The sequence below is a fragment of the Symphalangus syndactylus genome, chromosome 2 (assembly GCF_028878055.3).
Source record: "Symphalangus syndactylus isolate Jambi chromosome 2, NHGRI_mSymSyn1-v2.1_pri, whole genome shotgun sequence".
Classification (NCBI taxonomy): Eukaryota; Metazoa; Chordata; class Mammalia; order Primates; family Hylobatidae; genus Symphalangus; species Symphalangus syndactylus.
This window is the reverse complement of record NC_072424.2, coordinates 136,637,672-136,656,830: the sequence shown is the minus strand read 5'-3', so window position 1 is coordinate 136,656,830 and position 19,159 is coordinate 136,637,672. Positions and strand designations below refer to the sequence as shown.

The 19,159-nt window shown below is 49.5% G+C and overlaps 1 protein-coding gene across 2 annotated transcripts in view; it reads left to right on the top strand.

Annotated features, from left to right (window-relative positions):
- EZR (ezrin) overlaps positions 1–18,305 on the top strand; it is a 54,769-nt gene extending 36,464 nt beyond the window's left edge. For both annotated transcript variants that reach the window (XM_055268466.2, XM_063632819.1), the window contains 8 exons: positions 439–585; positions 7,589–7,685; positions 12,669–12,832; positions 13,181–13,311; positions 14,122–14,282; positions 14,644–14,736; positions 16,545–16,796; positions 16,984–18,305. In XM_055268466.2, coding sequence (XP_055124441.1) covers positions 439–585; positions 7,589–7,685; positions 12,669–12,832; positions 13,181–13,311; positions 14,122–14,282; positions 14,644–14,736; positions 16,545–16,796; positions 16,984–17,148 — 1,210 coding nt within the window. In that variant the 3' untranslated portion in view covers positions 17,149–18,305. The remainder of the gene's footprint in view (positions 1–438; positions 586–7,588; positions 7,686–12,668; positions 12,833–13,180; positions 13,312–14,121; positions 14,283–14,643; positions 14,737–16,544; positions 16,797–16,983) is intronic.
- The last annotated feature ends 854 nt before the right edge of the window (positions 18,306–19,159 follow it).

Sequence of the window (19,159 nt, the reverse complement as noted above, 5' to 3'; positions counted from 1 at the left end):
TGTTTGAGGTTTGAGCCTCAGATTTTGTGCTTCAGGGTTTCCTGTCTGGCCCAAGCATGCTTTATGGAAGGAAAACAACTCAAAGCCTATGAGGAGGGTTGTGGAGTCCCAGAAGACGTGTGGACAAGAGAGAAAGGAGGATTGTGCTGAGTGATAAAAACCTGTCAGAGAAACCAGTGTGAATCAGTTCTTCCTCAGAGTTTGGGGTTTGGTGGTGAGGCTCCAGGGCAGCACGGAGCCCACCCCAGGCATAGCTTCCAGGCTGTATGGGTTCCCTCCTCACTGGTCGGCTGCCCGGCCCCTGCCTGTCTGCAAGCAGCACGCAGCGTTGAGCCCATCCTACACAAGGCGGCTTAATTTAAAAATACTAGAAAGGTTTTACTGTTCTGGATATTGAGTGCTACCAGTGACTCTGCCTGTTTCACTCTCCCCAATTAGAGATAATGCTATGTTGGAATACCTGAAGATTGCTCAGGACCTGGAAATGTATGGAATCAACTATTTCGAGATAAAAAACAAGAAAGGAACAGACCTTTGGCTTGGAGTTGATGCCCTTGGACTGAATATTTATGAGAAAGATGATAAGTGAGTTGAAGTTCACAGTTATCTTCAGTAGGTGGGGTGGTGGGCCTGGAAACAATGGCAAAATGGCAAATTTGTGGGTTATTTTTGACGTATTTATTTAGCAACTTACTATCCCAAAGTAGGAATCTTTTTAAGGGCTTTTGGACTGCTGTGGCCCTCTCAAAGGGTGGTCCAGAGGTGTGGGTTATCCTCTCTCATGGTGGGCAGGGCCAGTAGTGGGTTCAGGCCTGGTAGAGGAAGACAGAATAGAGCAGAGGCTGCCTCTCTTCCCCCTGCTTCTGAGGTTCCACCCCAGCTGCCTGCAGGTACCAGCACATCCATCCGTAGCTACTTCGCAGGCAGCCCAGCCAGTGCTCGACTCCTGGCTCGAGGTTTGTGCTAATCCAACCAAGAATATTGATGGTGTGATGAGAGACTTGAAAAGCTGTAAACAATAGCCTGTATGTGTAGACACTTGAGCTAAATGCTGGGAGTCTGCAGGAGATATCTTAATTGCCTTGCATTAGTTATGTTGTTTGTTGAGTGAGGGCCTGTAAGCAAGCTGGGTAGAGCAGCAGAGCCAGGCCTCTCCACAGGGACAGATAGTCCCGCTTTCAGATATAGGGCATTTGCCTTCTTTCTGCTGAGGATAAACAGGGAAGGTCATCCTAGTTCATGAGGGCAAGTTTCCCATGGCGAGTCCGCGACGTCAGCATAATCCTAGATTCTAGATTGATATGATCAGAAGCTACCTGAATTTAAGAGGCAGAAGGAAACTACCTCTGGAAAGAGAAGGGAGAGGCTCCTGACTGCCTCCTGACTACCGTCTCTGCCCTGATTGTCCACAGTCAGCCTGATTGCTCTGCAGGGCTCCCCAAAACAAATCCTCTGATGGCCACCAGGTTCAGGGGCCTGGCAGAGAAGGTGCCAGGGCAAGAATGCTCCTGGGGTCTTTTTGCCAAGCCCTGCCTTTTGGCCTGGGTTCCTGCTTTCCACGTAAAGAGCAGAGTGGCCCAGAGTTCCTGGATGTACCTGGTTTCCTTCCCAGCCTCATGCTGTTCCTTGAAATGACAGCTCTCCCCATTTCCCACTTGAGGCTCACCCATCTCATCTGTTCTCAGATATTTCTGTTCTCAGCATTCCCACATCTCAGGTTCCCCCAAAACCCTCTCTGGAGTTCTTAAAGTGGTGCTGCTTTCCACAAATGACCTGCACATGAGTCCATCTCCATTTGCAACCATGCGGATTCCTGCCAGACCCCAGGGCACAGATCTGTTTCACTTGGGCAAGTCAGGGACCTATGCCAGCTGTTCCCAACCTCCTCTCACCTCCGAGGCCCACGTGGTGATACTGCACAGGGAGGGAGGCAGGCGCTGTCACAGGAGCTCCTCAGAGAACCTGGAAATGAGATATTGAGGACTCTCGGTTCGCTCCTACTCCAAGTGTGCTGGATGCAGCATTGGTAAAGAAGCACGGAAAAGCCAGGCACAGCGGCTCACACCTAGAATCCCAGCACTCTGCGAGGCCGAGGCAGGCGAATCCCTTGAGCTCAGGAGTCTCGACCAGCCTGGGGAACATGGCGAAACCCCGTCTCTACCAAAAATTTAAAAAATTAGCTGGCTGTGGTGGTGTACGCCTGTGGTCTCAGTCACTCAGGAGGCTGAGGTGGGAGGATCACTTGCGCCTGGGAGGCAGAGGTTGTGGTAAGCCAAGATTGCGCCACTGCACTCTAGCCTGGGTGACAGCGAGACGGTGTCTCAAAAAAAATTTTAAAGAAGTGGGGAAAGTGGGTAGATACAGGAACTTGGAACCAGGACACCATCTTTCCAGGAGACCCTAGAGCTGAAGCCGTGGCTCTTAAGACAGCCATGCCAAGGAGCAGTGCACAAAGTCCTCGTGGGAACGTATGTGGGAAACTGCCTCTGCCTTAGAAATCTCTTGAATGACCAGATTTTGTAACGTGGCCAGGCCAGGGCTGTCCAAACAGGTTTTTCAACCTGCAGGAAAACAGCCATGGGCAGGAACTTGCTGATGTCAGCTTGTAACTGCCCCAGCCCACGTAAGTGTCCATTTCTTCCAAGTAAAAATGTGAGCTGTGTGCCCTATTTAGTACTGTTTTTGCTCTCTGCTCCCCTCCCCCACCATTGAGTGGTGAACCTGGCAACTCTCAGATGGTTCTTTCCCCGCAGAGTATGCTGGGGTGTTGGGCAGGCTCACTTTCTGCCTCTCTTCTCCCCATTCCTGAAGGCACACCTCTCTCTTCATGAAAAAAGCATTTATGTAGATAGTCATTTAATAGGCCCAAATTCTTTCCCTTTTGAACAAATATTGACAACTTGGTAGCAGCATAAGCAGGAGACTGTCCTGAAGTCTGAGGAATGCTGAGAACTCGCCAGCTGTTGTGCTGTTACCTCTCTCGGTAGAACTAGGAGAATTAGATATGCCTGAAACATTGTTCAGGTGAGAAAGCTGATCTATTGAATATGGAAATTGAGCTCTAAGAGATTTATACTCTGCAAGTAAAGTCTCTCTTAAAACACCCGTTTTAGTATTAAATAGGGTCTGGCTGGGAAATCTGTCTCTTGGGGTCCCCTTTTCATTGTACACATAACCATTAAGTGGGAGCATGTAGGACTATTTGTCATCTTTCTTTAAACTCTTAGCTTGGAATAGGTGGGAGTATAAAGAGGGCAAAAACAGGTAAGCACCCTCCTGACAGGCATTGTAAGCTTGTGAACAGAGAAAGTTCAGTTTAGCTGGGTTACAGTTTGTAAACCTGACACTCAGACCAAAAACAAAAACTAGAGGAACCTGATCTTTAGTCCTGTAAAAGCACTTTTCCCCCCTTAGCTTCATCCCTCTTTGGGCAGATTTCATCGTGGAAGTACTTCTGTAGGTAAGAGTTTCTGGAAGTGCACTAGGTTCAGGGCTTCCACCTTAAAGGGAAAGGGTGCACGGGGAGCTTGGGGACTGAAACAGGAGCCACAGAACATGTCTCCTTTAAATTCCTTGCGGATAGGTACTCAGGGCTTCACTTGCTTTCTCACGTCTCTTTCCATATGCACTTCACTGTCACCCTCTGGCCCTCTAACACATTTCCAAGAAAACTGCAGGCATCCATATCCTTCCTCAAAATGAAAGTGCATATGATATACTAGAGGTTGGTTATGTTTTGTTCTTTTGATGTAAAATTTAAATACAATGAAATGTAATCTTAAGTGTTCATTTGTTGAGTTTTGACAAATATGCCTGAAAAATGCAAAATCCTAAGACGTTATAGATAATAGAATGTGATAATAGAACATTATCACGCTCAGCTACATATTTTGGATTTACATTTTTTAATCATTCTTGCTTTTTTTTTTTTTTTTTTTTTTTAAAAGACGGAATCTCACTGTGTCACCCAGGGTGGAGTGCAATAGCACAGTCTCAGCTCACTGTAACCTCTGCCTCCTGGGTTCAAGCGGTTCTCCTGCCTCAGCTTCCCGAGTAGCCAGGATTACAGGCACATGCCACCACTCCTGGCTAATTTTTGTATTTTTAGTAGAGATGGGGTTTCACTGTGTTGGCCAGGCTGGTCTCAAACTCCTGACCTCAAATGATCTGCCCACCTTGGCTTCCCAAAGTGCTGGGATTACAGGTGTAAGCCACCATGCCTGGCCCATTGCATTTTAAAGTCATTTCAGGCTGGGCATGGTGGCTCATACCTGTAATCCCAGCACTTTGGGAGGCTAAAACAGGCAGATCCCTTGAGCTCAGGAGTTCAAGACCAGCCTGGGCAACGTGACAAAACCCCATCTCCACCGAAAGTACAAAAAATTAGCTGGGTGTGGTGGCGCGTGCCTGTGGTCCTAGCTACTTGGGAGGCTGAGGTGGGAGGATCACTTGAGCCCGGAGGCGGAGGCTGCAGTGAGCCAAGATTATGCCACTGCACTCTAGCCTGGGTGACAGAGTAAGACCCCATCTCAATTTTAAAAATATGTATTATTTCAAACTTTAAAAAGATTCTAAAAATAGTACAAATAATTCCCATATACCCTTCACTTAGCTTCGTCAAACATTAACACCTTATGTAACTAGTCCAAATACCAAGATCAGAAAGTTAACGTTAGTAGTCTCTAGACCTCATTCCCATTTTAATCAGTTGTCTCACTGATATCCTATTTCTGCCCCGGGACCCTCTCTGGAGCCACACAGTTAGTTGTTAGACCTCCCTGTCTCCTTTGATGTGGGATAGTTCCAGTCTTTTTTTGTCATGAGCTTGGTATTTTTGAAGAGTACTGGCCATTGACTTTGGAAAGCCCTTCAGCTTGGATTGTCTGGTGTTTTCTCATTATTTGGAGTTTTACATTTTTGGTGAGAATAAAGTGCTGTTTTGCCCTTCCAGGGCCTCTTTCAAGGTGGCACATGTGGTCGGTATATCTTATCTTAGGTGGTGCTAATTTTGATTATTAGTTAAGGTGGTGTCTGCCAGGTTTCTCCACTGTAAAATCATTATCCTTCCCTTTACAATTGGTCAGTATATTTGGGGGAGATAATTTTAAACTATGTAGATGTCCTAGTTCTAGCTACCATTGATGAGATTACTGTGGTATTTGAGAAATGTGATTTTTAAAAACTTTTTGCATGTATTAATTGGAATTCTGTAAGGAGCCAATTTCTGTTCTCCATTTATTCAGTTATATTAATATGGACTCATGGATACGTGTTTTGGTCTTTGGGTTATGATCTATGAGTATGTATCTTCTTGCTCAGGTTGTTTGAGATTTGGCCTTTAGGAGCACCTGGAAAATGTGAGGCCCTGCATTCTTTGCAGGCTTCCTTACTCTCTGGCTCCTCGAGATGCACCAGGTTCATCCTTTGTGTTCCCTGTTCTAGTCCTGGAATCAGCCATTTCTCCAAAGGCCTCTGTCTGGTCCCTGTTCCTGGAGAATCACGCTTTTTTAATGTGTGGCCTAAGCAAGGACACTTATAAACCCTGTGGCCACCTTCTCTGTAGACCCTGTTCATGTCCTATATGTGATCTCTTAGGAAAAAGGAAATCCTTGGGCTTTAATTTTCCAACTTGGGTCAAGAATTAAAAGAAGTTCTATAACTCAAAAATGAGTCATAATTTTCATGTTTAACCTTTTTGTTTTGATACTGCAATTATGCTTATGAGTGGCTATGAATTGTTATATGAGGTTTCAAAGTCCTAAGAGGACAGACTTTCTAGGCATACCAGAGAGCCGGATGCCTAAATTTTCTAAGGTCAGAACCTGTTTTGAGAGTCCTGTGTAGAGACAGGAGCCAGAGACGGGATCTCAGCCCCTTGAAGTTTCAGGATGCGGCACGCTGGCTCACAGTGCTATGTGCTGTGCACGGAGCCTCTGGAGCTTGGATCCTAGCTCCTCTGTTGGTGCCAGCAGGCTGCTCTTGTGTTTTGGGAGAAAGTGCTCCAGAAGCAACACATGCCTACCTGATGCCACTCTCACAGCCTTTCAATGTAAGGAGGACATAGGCTGAAGTCAGTAGCAGGGCAAGGTGGTATCTGGAGTTCCCCTTTAATGCTCTGAAACCTGTAAAGAAAATTACATCTCAAAGATAAAAGAACAAACTCATTGCATGTTTGTTTGAATGCCAGGTGTGTTTTTTTTATGGGGATTGGTGATTCTAGAGCATGGCACTGTAAAAGAAAGGATGTATACAAAAGCTTTGACATTTAGAACCATGGTCTGGCCAGTGCCCTGCCATCATTCCTGCAGGCACACCATGACTGACTGCGCTATTCTCCAGAAGGGCCATGTCAGGTTTACATGTTTGCCCTCAGCCTCCAGAGTCCACCCTACTGCCTTGATCTAGTTGATGTTGTCATAAAGAAACCTGCATTGCTCGTCAGTATTGAAGCTGTTGGTAGGCCATAGATTGCTTGACCTTCCTTCTAAAATGAAGGTTTTTGTGGGATGTTGGAAAGGACTGTTTTGGAGGGCAGCATTGTTGGATGGTGGTTTTGAGGATTTGTCGTTACTTCCAGAATGGCATTATCCCTGGTAAAATGCGCTGGAAGAATAGGGTGGGAAGTGTCAGGTGAACAGAGCAGTGTGGTCTTGAAGTCACATGATGAACTTGGGAATGCTAATAGAAGCCAGAGTCTGGCCAGTCATGGCATTGCATTGGTTAAGTAGGGTTACTACCCCTGTGGGGCCTTCGTTAGGGCCGTTTGAAGGCTGTCCTGGAAGTTGGAGAGTGACATGGGAAGATGTCTGTCCAGCCAGGAGAACACACACTAGAATGAGAACCAGAGGAGCAGAATGCATAGCGAGGCCTTTGTCCATTTCTCTTGGCAAGCTCTGTTGAGTATGGCACGTCTAGGAACATGATGGGATCTTGGCCCTCCCTGTTGGTTTCATAGGAACTTAAATAACATTCAGCGAACAGTCTGTAGCAGAAGAGCCTGCATGTTAAGAGAGGCCTCAAGGGAAAGGGAGGCAGCTCCGGGGAACCGTGTGTTGAAAGGTGGGTCTGAACCGTGGAGTTTGGGGCTGGATTTGACAGCTCTTGGATGCTGAGTTTAAGGACTGTGTTGACATATGAGAGGAAATTAATCAGATCAGCAGACTGAAAGTAGGGCTGCTCCAGCACACAGCTTGAGAGTGGGCTCTGGCAGGATGAGAGGTAGGTGAGTGTGGTGATGTGATGTGGGAATGAAGAGCAGAAGATACCTGAGGGGGGAGGGTCAAGGTGCCTGGGTAGGAATTTCAGTTGACCTTGAGATCACCAGCGTGGGTAATCATAGGTGCCCTAGACTGAGGAAAAACCAAAGGAAATGGGAACAGATTAAGGTTGCAGATGCCTTGCAGCCAGCCACTTGGCTTAACTAGGACAGGTGGGAACTATTTGATAATAGCATATAACACATTGTGCCTCCTGGGTTAGCTTCATATTATTTTAATTGAACTAATAAGAATTGATTTGCGAATCTCTCTTAGCCAATCCAGGAACATACGTATACATCTAACCATCCACTTTTTCTTTTTAACCTCAGGTTAACCCCAAAGATTGGCTTTCCATGGAGTGAAATCAGGAACATCTCTTTCAACGACAAAAAGTTTGTCATTAAACCCATCGACAAGAAGGCACCTGTAAGTTCCAAAAGATTCTATTCAGGGGCTACTGTTTTTCATTCTTATACTTGTCACGGTAACAAATTTCTCTCTGTGACGAGTAGCCAGTGATAGTCCAAACTCTTCATGAGGTTACATTGAGGGCCAGAGATCCTGTGGGTCAGGCAGTCGTTGCAGAGGAGACCACTTAACTTTTCAAATGATTCTCATTCCTTATGAAGAAAAGAGCAGTTCTGAGCCATTGGCCAAATGATAAGCATTTCCCAAAATGCTATGTTTTTGGTGTGGAGAGCCAGCCTGCCTCCTGGACCACCTGGGTGTGGGGACTCTCCCCGGCACCTGACCAACAGGGACCTGCCCTCAAGGGCCAGATTTGCCTTTCAGAGCTGTCCTGGAACTTACCCAAGATAGGGACAGTCAGACTTGCACCCAAGCATTGCTGGTCCCCAAGGTTTCATCTGGGCTTCACCCACTTCTGTTGTCAGAGGTGTGCGTCCTCACACAGGTGACACTGGCAGGCAGTCATTTTGGGAGGACATTGTAAGAAGGCGACACTTCATGTCCTGAAATCTGATAGTATTGATTGTAATAGCTGCAAAGACCAGTGCATTATGTAAATTTGGTTTTATTTATTCTGCTGACATTTAAACTTTTGTTAACTCAGAATATTTGAGACATACGCACATAACTGTAGCATTGTAGAATGGGTAAGGATTTTGTTACCTAATCAGAAATCTGGTTCTCTAAAAAATTGCCACTTGAAGAAATTCTGTTACCACCCTAGAGCCTGTTCTGAATTTTACGAAAATTATAGCTTGGAAAGGACTTTGTGTTCTCATGTAATTTTTGTTCCTTAGTTACAGTGTTAAGCTTGGAGAGGCAGACATGGGCTGTGGTCCATACCTTGGTTGTCTGTTAACCCTTTTGGGACTGGGTACTGCTTAGCAATGGTAAATCCACTTACAACAGTATGTGGTGTTATTGTCCCGTTACTTCTTCCCACATACAGGTTTGTCTAGCATAGTTTAAAATCAGCAGGTCTTGACAATTTTGTGAAAGTATTTTCTTCTTTGTTAAAAATGTCTTCACTGGGCGCAGTGGCTCACGCCTGTAATCCCAGCACTTTGGGAGGCTGAGATGGCCAAATCACGAGGTCAGGAGTTCGAGACCAGCCTGGCCAACACAGTTGAAACCCCATCTCTACTAAAAATACAAAAATTATCTGGGCGTGGTGGTGGGCGCCTGTAATCCCAGCTATTTGGGAGGCTGAGGCAGGAGAATCGCTTGAACCCAGGAAGCGGAGGTTGCAGTGAGCTGAGATCACCACTGCACTCAAGCCTGGGTGACAGAGCTAGACTCCGTCTCAAAAAAAAAAAAAAAAAAAAAAAAAGGTTTCCTGCTGTTTGCAAACTCTTGGCTGCTACTCTGTGGGTAGTTGCAAAGTTAAAATTAAACGCATATTGAATGCAGACTCTAAGGCTCCATGGCAGCAGTTCATATTATGCAACATCATGAATGGAGGGTCATAGCGTCTTCATGTCACTTGGGTAGTAAGATTGGCACAGTTTAGAAGAGCAAGAAAATTCTGAAATCTGTCATCAGTAGGCTGCTACGTACTCTGTGACACTACTGCCTTTTCAGAACAGTTTTATTAAAAATTTGACTACAGCAGAAGCTCTGGACTAGACTGTTTCAGAATGTGCGTGTGCATTGTGTGTGTGTGTGTGTGCACGTGCGCGTGTTTGATGTAAGTTCATCTCTTGAAAAGCTGAAGAATATTTTCATCATAAGCCCCAAGCAGAAGCCGTTGTAACGCATCTCGTGCATGTGCCTTTATTATAGAGTAGCCTCATGTGAAGCCATCTCTTAGGCAAAAGAAACATTCGCTGGTGGCATGCTGTCCCAGGCACTCTTCCAGGGCTGTATGCGCCATCAACAAGGCAAAGCTCCTGCCCTGGTGAGCCTACCTTTAAGTGAAGGAAAGGGTTAAAAAGGCAAATGAAATGCTTCCTGGTAGTAAATTTAGCAGTACAGCTGTGATTAAAAACAGCCAGATCAGAAGATGGGGGTGAGATTCCTTTAAGCAGGTTGGGCAGGAGCCACACTGAGGAGGCAGCATCTGCCTTGAGTGGGCACTGCTGGTTTGAGGAGGTGGAGTTCTGTCACCCCCACAACACCCCAGGGCTGCTCAAGGCACTGCCCCACCTCAGTCTGTAAACTTTGGGCAGAAGAAGTTCAAGTTTTCAACATCGAACTTTCATATAAAAGAAGAGGAAGCCCCAAAGTTTGAGGCGGTGGGATTCCTTATCTCATGTTGACTTTCGGGGGTCACCTTCACCCCAGGCGGTTTCTGCTGTGAACTCACAAATGAGTCTTTGTCCAGTTCTCCCCCAACAACTGGCATCTCCTTTTTAAAAGCCAGCTTCTCTTCCCTGCCAAGGTGCATATAGCAGTTTGGGGCCACGCTTTGGCTCTTTAGATAGGACCTGTATACAGCTGACACGGCCTGCCCAGGTGACCCTATGAGGGGCTGAGGCGGCTGCCTTATCCCTTTCAGAAGGGCCTTTTGTTTCTGTGGCCTTGTGGAAAAGGCAGAAGGCTCTCAGGCATCTGAAATTTGGAGAAGGTAAGCAGCATTTCTGCTCTGACTCCTCGGCCGCTTCCTCCACGTGACCTTCCCAGGAGCCCCACTGCCTTGCTGCCTCCCGCCATCTCTATGGCCAGATGAGCCTTGGGATTGGCCTCTTGTGGGAGAGTTCCCTGGCATCTTGGGGACTTGAAAAGGGGCTCTTTTACCTTCTCTCCTTCTGTATTTGTAGGGTCTTGGGTTTATTTTTCTTGAACTTTCCTCGTGCCTGGTTTGCATTTTTACCTTGCTGGTCCTCGGCCAGTTTAAAAACCCTGTTCCAGGTCTTGTGTTGTGATTCTGCATCAGGAAGCTGCATCCTGCATCAGGTTAGGGACTTGGATTTAGAAATATTTCAATGAGTCTTTGTTTTAACTTGAAGTGAGAAACTGGCTTCCTTCAAAGGCACTGGGAGAGATTTCCTGCCAGGCACCGTCCTCCCTCACCCACTGGCAGTGGATTCCCCAAATTCTCCTGGTTCCCGTTGCTGGCAGGACCTGTCTTCTGCAGGGAAAGGGGGAGAGGGGGACGTTGTTACATTAACCTGAAGTTACCATTGAGGTTTTTCATTGCTCCCCCACCCGTGTACCCCCACAACCCCATAAAGGGGAGTTGGTGCTTATCAGCGTTTTCTGAGTCAGTCGGGGCCTATTTGGTAGAGTCCTCCAAAGCTGTAATGCAGGATTGTTTCCTCTTGTGTAATAAGGGATAGGTGGGTCATAAAAATGCCGATTGCTCCCAGCTCCACAGACTCCTCCCTGGGAAACCCAATGACTTAACAGCAAGGGTGTGAAACCCCAAAGACAGCCCCACCCAGGAAGTTCATGGGCTCTCAGGGCTTGGCTTCACCTCTCACCCCAGGATTTCTGGAACAGATGAAAAGACTGAAGCTAAATAGATTCGTCTCGGATGTGTTGATGAGCCCGCTCAGCTGGTTCCTCGTTAGGTCTCAGAAGTTGCTGTGGGATGTATCGCACTGTTTTTTTTGTTTTAGCCACCCCGTCCCTCTGTTCCAAATGGTCAGAAGCTGGATGCTGGGGGCCCTGAGGTTAAGAGGAAGCTGACAGAGTCACTGAAAAATAACTTTTCATGGAAGTTTCTAAACCATATTCTTCTGTCTTGTAAGCTAATCACAGCAGTAGCAAGGAGTTGGGACCAAGATTGTCAGCTGTGTCCCAAATGTTTCCAGTCATGGTCACGAGTTTCCTGAATGCTGTGATTCTGCCTTGTTTTCGAGGAGGCTTCTCTGGTTGGAGTCTTGCAAGGCACTAGCAATTGGAGTGACCGCTGTGTGCGTCAGCCAGCTCTTACTGCACCGAGTACCTCCTGAATGCCACCGATAAGGCGGGGACGCCAGCATCTAATGGGACTGCTGGGACGATTGAGTCCCATATCTGAAGTCCCTTGAGATACTGGCATCCCCGCCTTATGGTTGAAGGCGCTGAGCCTGGTGAAGGGATGTGCTCAAGGCTGTGGAGCTCACACGTGGCTGTCTGTGCTACACGAGCTGGCGGTGCCTGGCAGGTACTGCGCACCTCAGATACCCTGGGAACATAGAGATGAGTGAATGTGGCCCCTGCTCTCGGGAGCTGATGGCCTCATAGGAATGAGATGCTGAAAGGAGTCCCTGGAGTAAAGCGACAGTGCCACTGCGGTGACTACCTGTAGCTGGTGTGGCAGGAGCAGGGCTGGACAGCTTTGAGGGGAGAGAACCGAGTGCACAGCGGAGGCTGGGCCCAGAGCTAGAAGGTCTCCGTGTGGGTTGGGCCCAGGCCCTGGAGCTCGTCCTGGAGCTCTCAGGCTGGCAGTGATGGGTCGGGGTGGTGACCCAGTCGGTGTAGCAGTAACAGTGTTGGGAGGGGAGGCTGTGGCAGAGGAGACAGGAAGCCCAAATAGAAGCACAGGCAGTCCAGGCAGGCATCGGGGATGGGGAGCAGTGAGGCTGGAGAGAACATCATGAAAGGTGGCTACGTGGAAGAGCAGGCAGGTCTGAGACTTGAAAGGTTTCCCAACGCTGAGAGTTCTCGCCTTGGAAAAGCTTTGCAGTTAACGTGTAGTGGCATTTCAGTGTGCATGCAGCATGTACCTACCCACACATAACTGCACACACACGCGGCACCTGCCCTTCCTCCACCCGTCCCAGAGAATGCACTTTTCCAGTGCTACATACCCACACCATAACCGCACACACAGGCGGCACGTGCCCTTCTTCCATCTGTCCTGGAGAATGCACATTCCCCGTGCCGAGATGCTGCCATCCCTGCTCTGCTACATTTGTTCTTTTAGAAAAGTTCCGGACCTTTGTGAAGTATGGTTTGGGAGAAGAAAACCAAATGAAGGAGCTTGAGTCCAGGTGGCCCTCTTCTGTTTTGTAGGACTTTGTGTTTTATGCCCCACGCCTGAGAATCAACAAGCGGATCTTGCAGCTCTGCATGGGCAACCATGAGCTGTATATGCGCCGCAGGAAGCCTGACACCATTGAGGTGCAGCAGATGAAGGCCCAGGCCCGGGAGGAGAAGCATCAGAAGCAGCTGGAGCGGTGAGCGCAGGAGGCCAGAACTGGGGGTCCTGTGTTCTCCCAACTCAGCCACTGGCAGCCAGTGCCTGTCAGGTGACTGTGGAGCTGATGGGGAGGGCCTGGTGGAATGGAACCCAGTCACCACGCTGGGATCTTCGAGGCCTTTGTCTCTGGGCAGTTGCTGTGGTGCTGAGCCTGGTGTCAGCCCTGGAACGGCTGCTCTGTCAGGCAGCTCAGGCTGGCAGCAGGCCAGGGTGGCCCCCAGGACACCAAGTCCATCCTGGAGCTTCAAGTACCCGTGAGGTGTGTTGACCCCTCACTTTCCTGCCAGAGTCTAAATCTCCCTGTGCCTCTTTTTCCCTGCACCAGGCAACAGCTGGAAACAGAGAAGAAAAGGAGAGAAACTGTGGAGAGAGAGAAAGAGCAGATGATGCGCGAGAAGGAGGAGCTGATGCTGCGGCTGCAGGACTATGAGGAGAAGACAAAGAAGGCAGAGAGAGGTCAGGCGCCCTGGGGCTGGCACTCTACACTGGGTCATGCATTTCCACAGAGGGGCAGGGGCCACACCCCCCCACCCACTCACCGGGAAGGAAACCAAGAACGTGCCCCACAGCACAGACTCACAACCGAAATGATAAAATGGTTATTTAGTTTGGAAAACAGTTCTGTACTTATTTAACTTTGGTGCTAATTGTTCTAAGACTTTGTATTTTAAAATTTCCCTAGTCCTTTGCAGTAAGTGCTCAATCACCCAGTTTCCCCGATGAGGACAGTAAGGTTTGGTGCGGTACAGTGATTTGCCCATAGTCCCACAGCCCGTGAGTGACAGGGCCATGCTGCACTGCCCTCGACCTCTAGACTAAAACCCAAAGGCTTGTTCAGAGCCAGACTTCCCAGCACAGCTCCAGTCAACAACCCCAGCAGCTGGGCCGATCACACAAGGCGCCACAGATGCTGTATTCACTGGCAGCCCTTAGCACACATGGGAAGGGCGTTCTGAGTGGAGCGTGGACCACCAGCACAGCGGGCGGCTGACCTGGGGAGAGTAGCGCCAAGAGGGTTGAGTCAGGCGTGCCAGAGAGAGGGCGCCTGGCTGGCGTTGGACGGGTTTCTAGCCATCTTGAGAAAGTTGTCATGGATACAACAGCAATGAGCTCTGTGAAGTGCTTTCCTCCAGGGTCACTGGGAGACATCCCCTCAAACTGTGACTTGGTCTAGGGCTCTGTGGCTTTGGGGGTGGGAATGGAAGGCGAGGGCTCCTAGGTCCTTGGGCTGAGGGCTTGAATGGCTCTGGCTTTGTGTCTTCGCAGAGCTCTCGGAGCAGATTCAGAGGGCCCTGCAGCTGGAAGAGGAGAGGAAGCGGGCGCAGGAGGAGGCCGAGCGCCTAGAGGCTGACCGTATGGCTGCACTGCGGGCTAAAGAGGAGCTGGAGAGACAGGCGGTGGATCAGATAAAGAGCCAGGAGCAGCTGGTAGGAATGGCCTGAGTTTCAAGATGCTGAATTACACAGAGGCTGCTTCTGAGGATGGAAAATATGACACCTGCCTTGAAATAATTGTCATGACTGGAAGCTGTAAACTGATCTGCTGGGGGCTGAAGGCAGCTGGTGGGGAAGGGGCCGGGCTGTTGCCAGGGTCACCCATTGAAGGGTGTGGGCATCCAGGAAGAGATGCCAGGGGCACACAGTGGACCCTGCTGGCCATGGAGTGGGGGTGGTGGGGACTCAGGTGTCACGTTGGAAGCTGCTTGCCAACACACATGAACACTCATTCACTACTGGACTCTGTTGAAAGGATATCAGAACTGACTTTAGCTTGGCATTCCCTTCCCAGGCTGCGGAGCTTGCGGAATACACTGCCAAGATTGCCCTCCTGGAAGAGGCGCGGAGGCGCAAGGAGGATGAGGTTGAAGAGTGGCAGCACAGGGTGAGTCTGCATGGGGGAAACCTCCGCACGGCCACGACACCTGTTGCCCATTGCCTGCAGTAGGGCCCTTCTGCAGGTGGGTGGGTGGGGGGAGAGGTCTGGCTCAGCTGCCACATCCCACTGGAAGCTTCTGGGATGTCTCATGATCCTCTGCCAATACCAGCTGTACTATTGAAGTAGACATCCCCAAAGAGATGGGTTTGACTTTGTACACGAGTCAGTGCAGCTGCTGGATTCATAGAAGGAGGACTTCTGACCGACTTTCACCCACTTTGCTCCCTCCACCCCGAACTGTTCCGTGCCGATCTGACAGCCCCCGGTCAGGAACTGGTTTTAAATCTAATTATATATGTGCCCCCTTGCAATAGGGTCGCAGTGCCTGAAACACGACCTCCTGCAGCTAGTATATACAGCGGGCACCATGGAAAGATCCAGCTCCTTGTACGTCTCCAGGCTGGAGTGAGAGCCGGACTCTGCTGCTCATCAGCTATTTGACTGGGGGCTAGTAGCATCACCTCTCCAAGCCTCATTTTCCTCATTGTAGAATGGGGGCAATACCCAACTCATAAGGTTGCTCTGCAGATGCCAGGTCTCATGCCCAGGACCTAGCACAGAGGTTTAATCAGCTGTAGCTCTCATTGTGAGACACACGCAGAGCATGTCTCTCTGTCTGCGATCCCCTGTGCCCTCCAGGAGGGCACAGCCCCTGAGAAGGTCTGGGGATGGTTGCCATTGGAGACTGCACACCAGGCTTTAAGAAACTCCTCTCCTTCACAGACCCTCTGGCCCGTCCTTCCCCCACTGTGGCTTCTCCATCTGTGGTGGTGCCTTCTGGGGACGTGTCTCCCGGCTGTCCAGGGCCGCTTCTGCCTAGTGCCTCCTTGCCTCTGTTCCAGCCCCCATTCCTGCTGCTGATCTGTATTAGGCTGTTCTCACACGGCTATAAAGAACAACCTGAGAAGACTTGGTAGTTAAAGAAAAGAGGTTTAATTGACTCACAGTCCCACACGGTTGGGGGAGGCCTCAGGAAATTTACATTTGTGGCAGAAGGGGAAGCGGGCACCTCTGACATGAGGGCAGAAGAGAGAAAAGCAAAGGGGGTTCATGCCAAACACTGAAACCATCAGCTCTTGCTCAGAACCCACCCACTAGCACGAGAACAACATAGGGGAAACCACCCCATAATCCAGTCACTTCCCACCAGGTAATCCCCCCACCCCCAGCATGTGGGGATTACAGTTGGAGATGAGGTTTGGGTGGGGACACAGCCATATCACCATCCCAAGTTGCAAGCAGACGACTTTGGTTCTTAGGTTTTTGGAGAAAGTACCTGTTAAGTGAGGAGAGCTGGCTACAAAGCAGGTCCACACTAAGCTCGACTCTAGGGCTGGGAGGGAGGTGGGCGGGACTGGGTGTGTGTGATGCTGTTGGAAGGACTGCAAGTGGTGAGCAGGAGAGCACTTGATAATTATGGTGGCATGAAGGGAGGCTAGGAACAGAGCCCATTACTCATGCTAACAGGATTTTTTTTTTCTAAAAATTATATAATGTTGAGTTATAGATAAAAAAAGAAATGGTAGTTTTAAAACTGCCCAGGTTCCGGCATCACAGTTCCTCTTCCTGTCTTGGACACAGAGGGTTGTAAACCCCACACGCACCCTGAGGGGCTCCTCTTCGAAGCCACAGCCCAGCACAGTTCAGTGCTGCCTTAGCCTGCCAGGACAGAGGGCGGTGACAGTCTCTTCTCATAGCCAGGAGGATAGGACTTCGGGGTGAGAAGTCCTCTCCTGTTAATTTGCTTTCCAAAGGCCAAAGAAGCCCAGGATGACCTGGTGAAGACCAAGGAGGAGCTGCACCTGGTGATGACAGCACCCCCGCCCCCACCGCCCCCCGTGTACGAGCCGGTGAGCTACCATGTCCAGGAGAGCTTGCAGGATGAGGGCGCGGAGCCCACGGGCTACAGCGCAGAGCTGTCTAGTGAGGGCATCCGGGATGACCGCAATGAGGAGAAGCGCATCACTGAGGCAGAGAAGAACGAGCGTGTGCAGCGGCAGCTGCTGGTGAGGCCCAAGGGGCTCTGTCTCCAGGGAGCCTGCCTCGCTCTTGCAGCAGACAGGCTTGGGGAGGGCAGTGATGTGAGCCAGCCCCACCCAGCACCCCTCTTGCCCTTCCCATTTTCCTAGGGGACGGGCCGGGCCGGGCCATATGGGGAGGAAGGGACTTGACCATTGCTGCTTAATGTTACAGACGCTGAGCAGCGAGCTGTCCCAGGCCCGAGATGAGAATAAGAGGACCCACAATGACATCATCCACAACGAGAACATGAGGCAAGGCCGGGACAAGTACAAGACGCTGCGGCAGATCCGGCAGGGCAACACCAAGCAGCGCATCGATGAGTTCGAGGCCCTGTAACGGCCAGGCCAGGGCAGAGGGGCGCTCACAGCGGGTGCTGCCGCTGGCACTGCCAGCCTCGCCATGCTTGTGTCTTTAGTGCTCCAAGTCTAGGAACTCCCTCAGATCCCGGTTCCTTTAAAAAGCAGTTACCCAACAGAAACATTCTGGGCTGGGAACCAGGGAGGCGCCCTGGTTTGTTTTCCCCAGTTGTATGATAGTGCCAAGCAGGCCTGATTCTCGCGATTATTCTCGAATCACCTCCTGTGTTGTGCTGGGAGCAGGACTGATTGAATTACGGAAAATGCCTGTAAGGTCTGAGTAAGAAACTTCCTGCTGGCCTGTGTGATACAAGAGTCAGCATCATTAAACGTGGCCTGACTTCCATCTGTGCCATACTTGTTCTGTATTTGAAATAAGCTCAAATTGATTTGTTTTTAATTTCTATGAAGGATCCATCTTTGTATATTTACATGCTTTGAGGGGTGAAAATTTTGGAAATTGAGTCTGAAGCGCACTCGCACACACACACACACACACAGTGATTCTGTCACTCCACACAGCTGGGAGAGAGCACAGTGATCACCAGCGTGAGTGGTGGAGGAGGACACTTGGATAAATTTTTTTTTTTTTGCTTAAGTTAGTTAGAACACATTGTTGTACTCATACTCCTTATTAATGATCAGCTATATACTATTTATATACGAGTGATAATACAGATTTGTAACATTAGTTTTAAAAAGGGAAAGTTTTGTTCTGTATATTTTGTTACCTTTTACAGAATAAAATAATTACATATGAAAAACCCTCTAAACCATGGCACTTGATGTGATGTGGCAGGAGGGCAGTGGTGAAGCTGGACCTGCCTGCTGCAGTCACGTGTAAACAGGATTTTTATTATTAGTGTTTTATGCATGTAATGGACTATGCACACTTTTTGTCAAATACACGCACGCCACTATGACCTTTCAGACTCCAGCCGTGAAGAGACTCTGTTTGCTTGTGTGTGTTTGAAGTCTCTGCCATGGCCTTGGCAGGCTGCTGGAAGGCAGCTTGTGGAGGCCGTTGGTTCTGCCCACTTACTTATTCCTTCTTGTGCACTTTCTCCTTCACAGCTAAGATGCCACGTGCAGGTGGATTCCATGCTGCAGACATGAAATAAAAGCTTTGCAAAGGCACGAAGCAGCATGGGTGTGTGCTTGTGTGTGGGGTGGGAGGGCTACCGCCGACTTGCCTGGTGCTCTATGCTGTCCTCTGGCCAGGTTTTGTGAGGGGCTGTGGTGTCCCTGGGGGTACACTGGTAAGTAAGTTAGAGCTGACCAACCCAAGACCTGGTGCTCCATGGGTCACCTAACCTCCTCGAGATGGTTTCCACAGGAGAGAAGGACTGCTCCAACACTCATCAGTCTCCCCATGGCCGGGCGCAGTGGCTCAACGCCTGTAATCCCAGCACTTTGGGAGGCTGAGGTGGTTGGATCAGGAGGTCAGGAGATCAAGGCCATCCTGGCCAACATGGTGAAACCCTGTCTTTACTAAAAATACGAAAATTAGCCCGGTGTGGTGGCGCATGCCTGTAATCCCAGCTACTTGGGAGGCTGGGGCAGGAGAATTGCTAGAACCCAGGAGGCGGAGCTTGCAGCGAGCCGAGATCGTGCCACTGCACTCCAGCCTGGGGACGAGGAGACTCCATCTCAAAAAATAAATGCTTTTCACAGCAAAGCTGTGACTTTTTTTTTCCCCCTTTGAGCCAGGGTCTTCCTTTGGCCCAGGCTGGAGCACAGTTGCATGGTCGGGGCTTACTGCAGCCTCAACCTCCTGGGCTCAATCCTCCCAGCTCAGCCTCCTGAGTAACTGGGACTACAGGTGTGCACCACTACACCTGGATAATTTTGAGTAACTGGGACTACAGGTGTGCACCACTACACCTGGATAATTTTTTGGTTTTTTTGTAGACAGGGTATCTATGTTGCCTGGGCTGATCTCACACTCCTGAGCTCAAGCCATCTACTGCAGCCTCCCAAAGTTCCTGGGA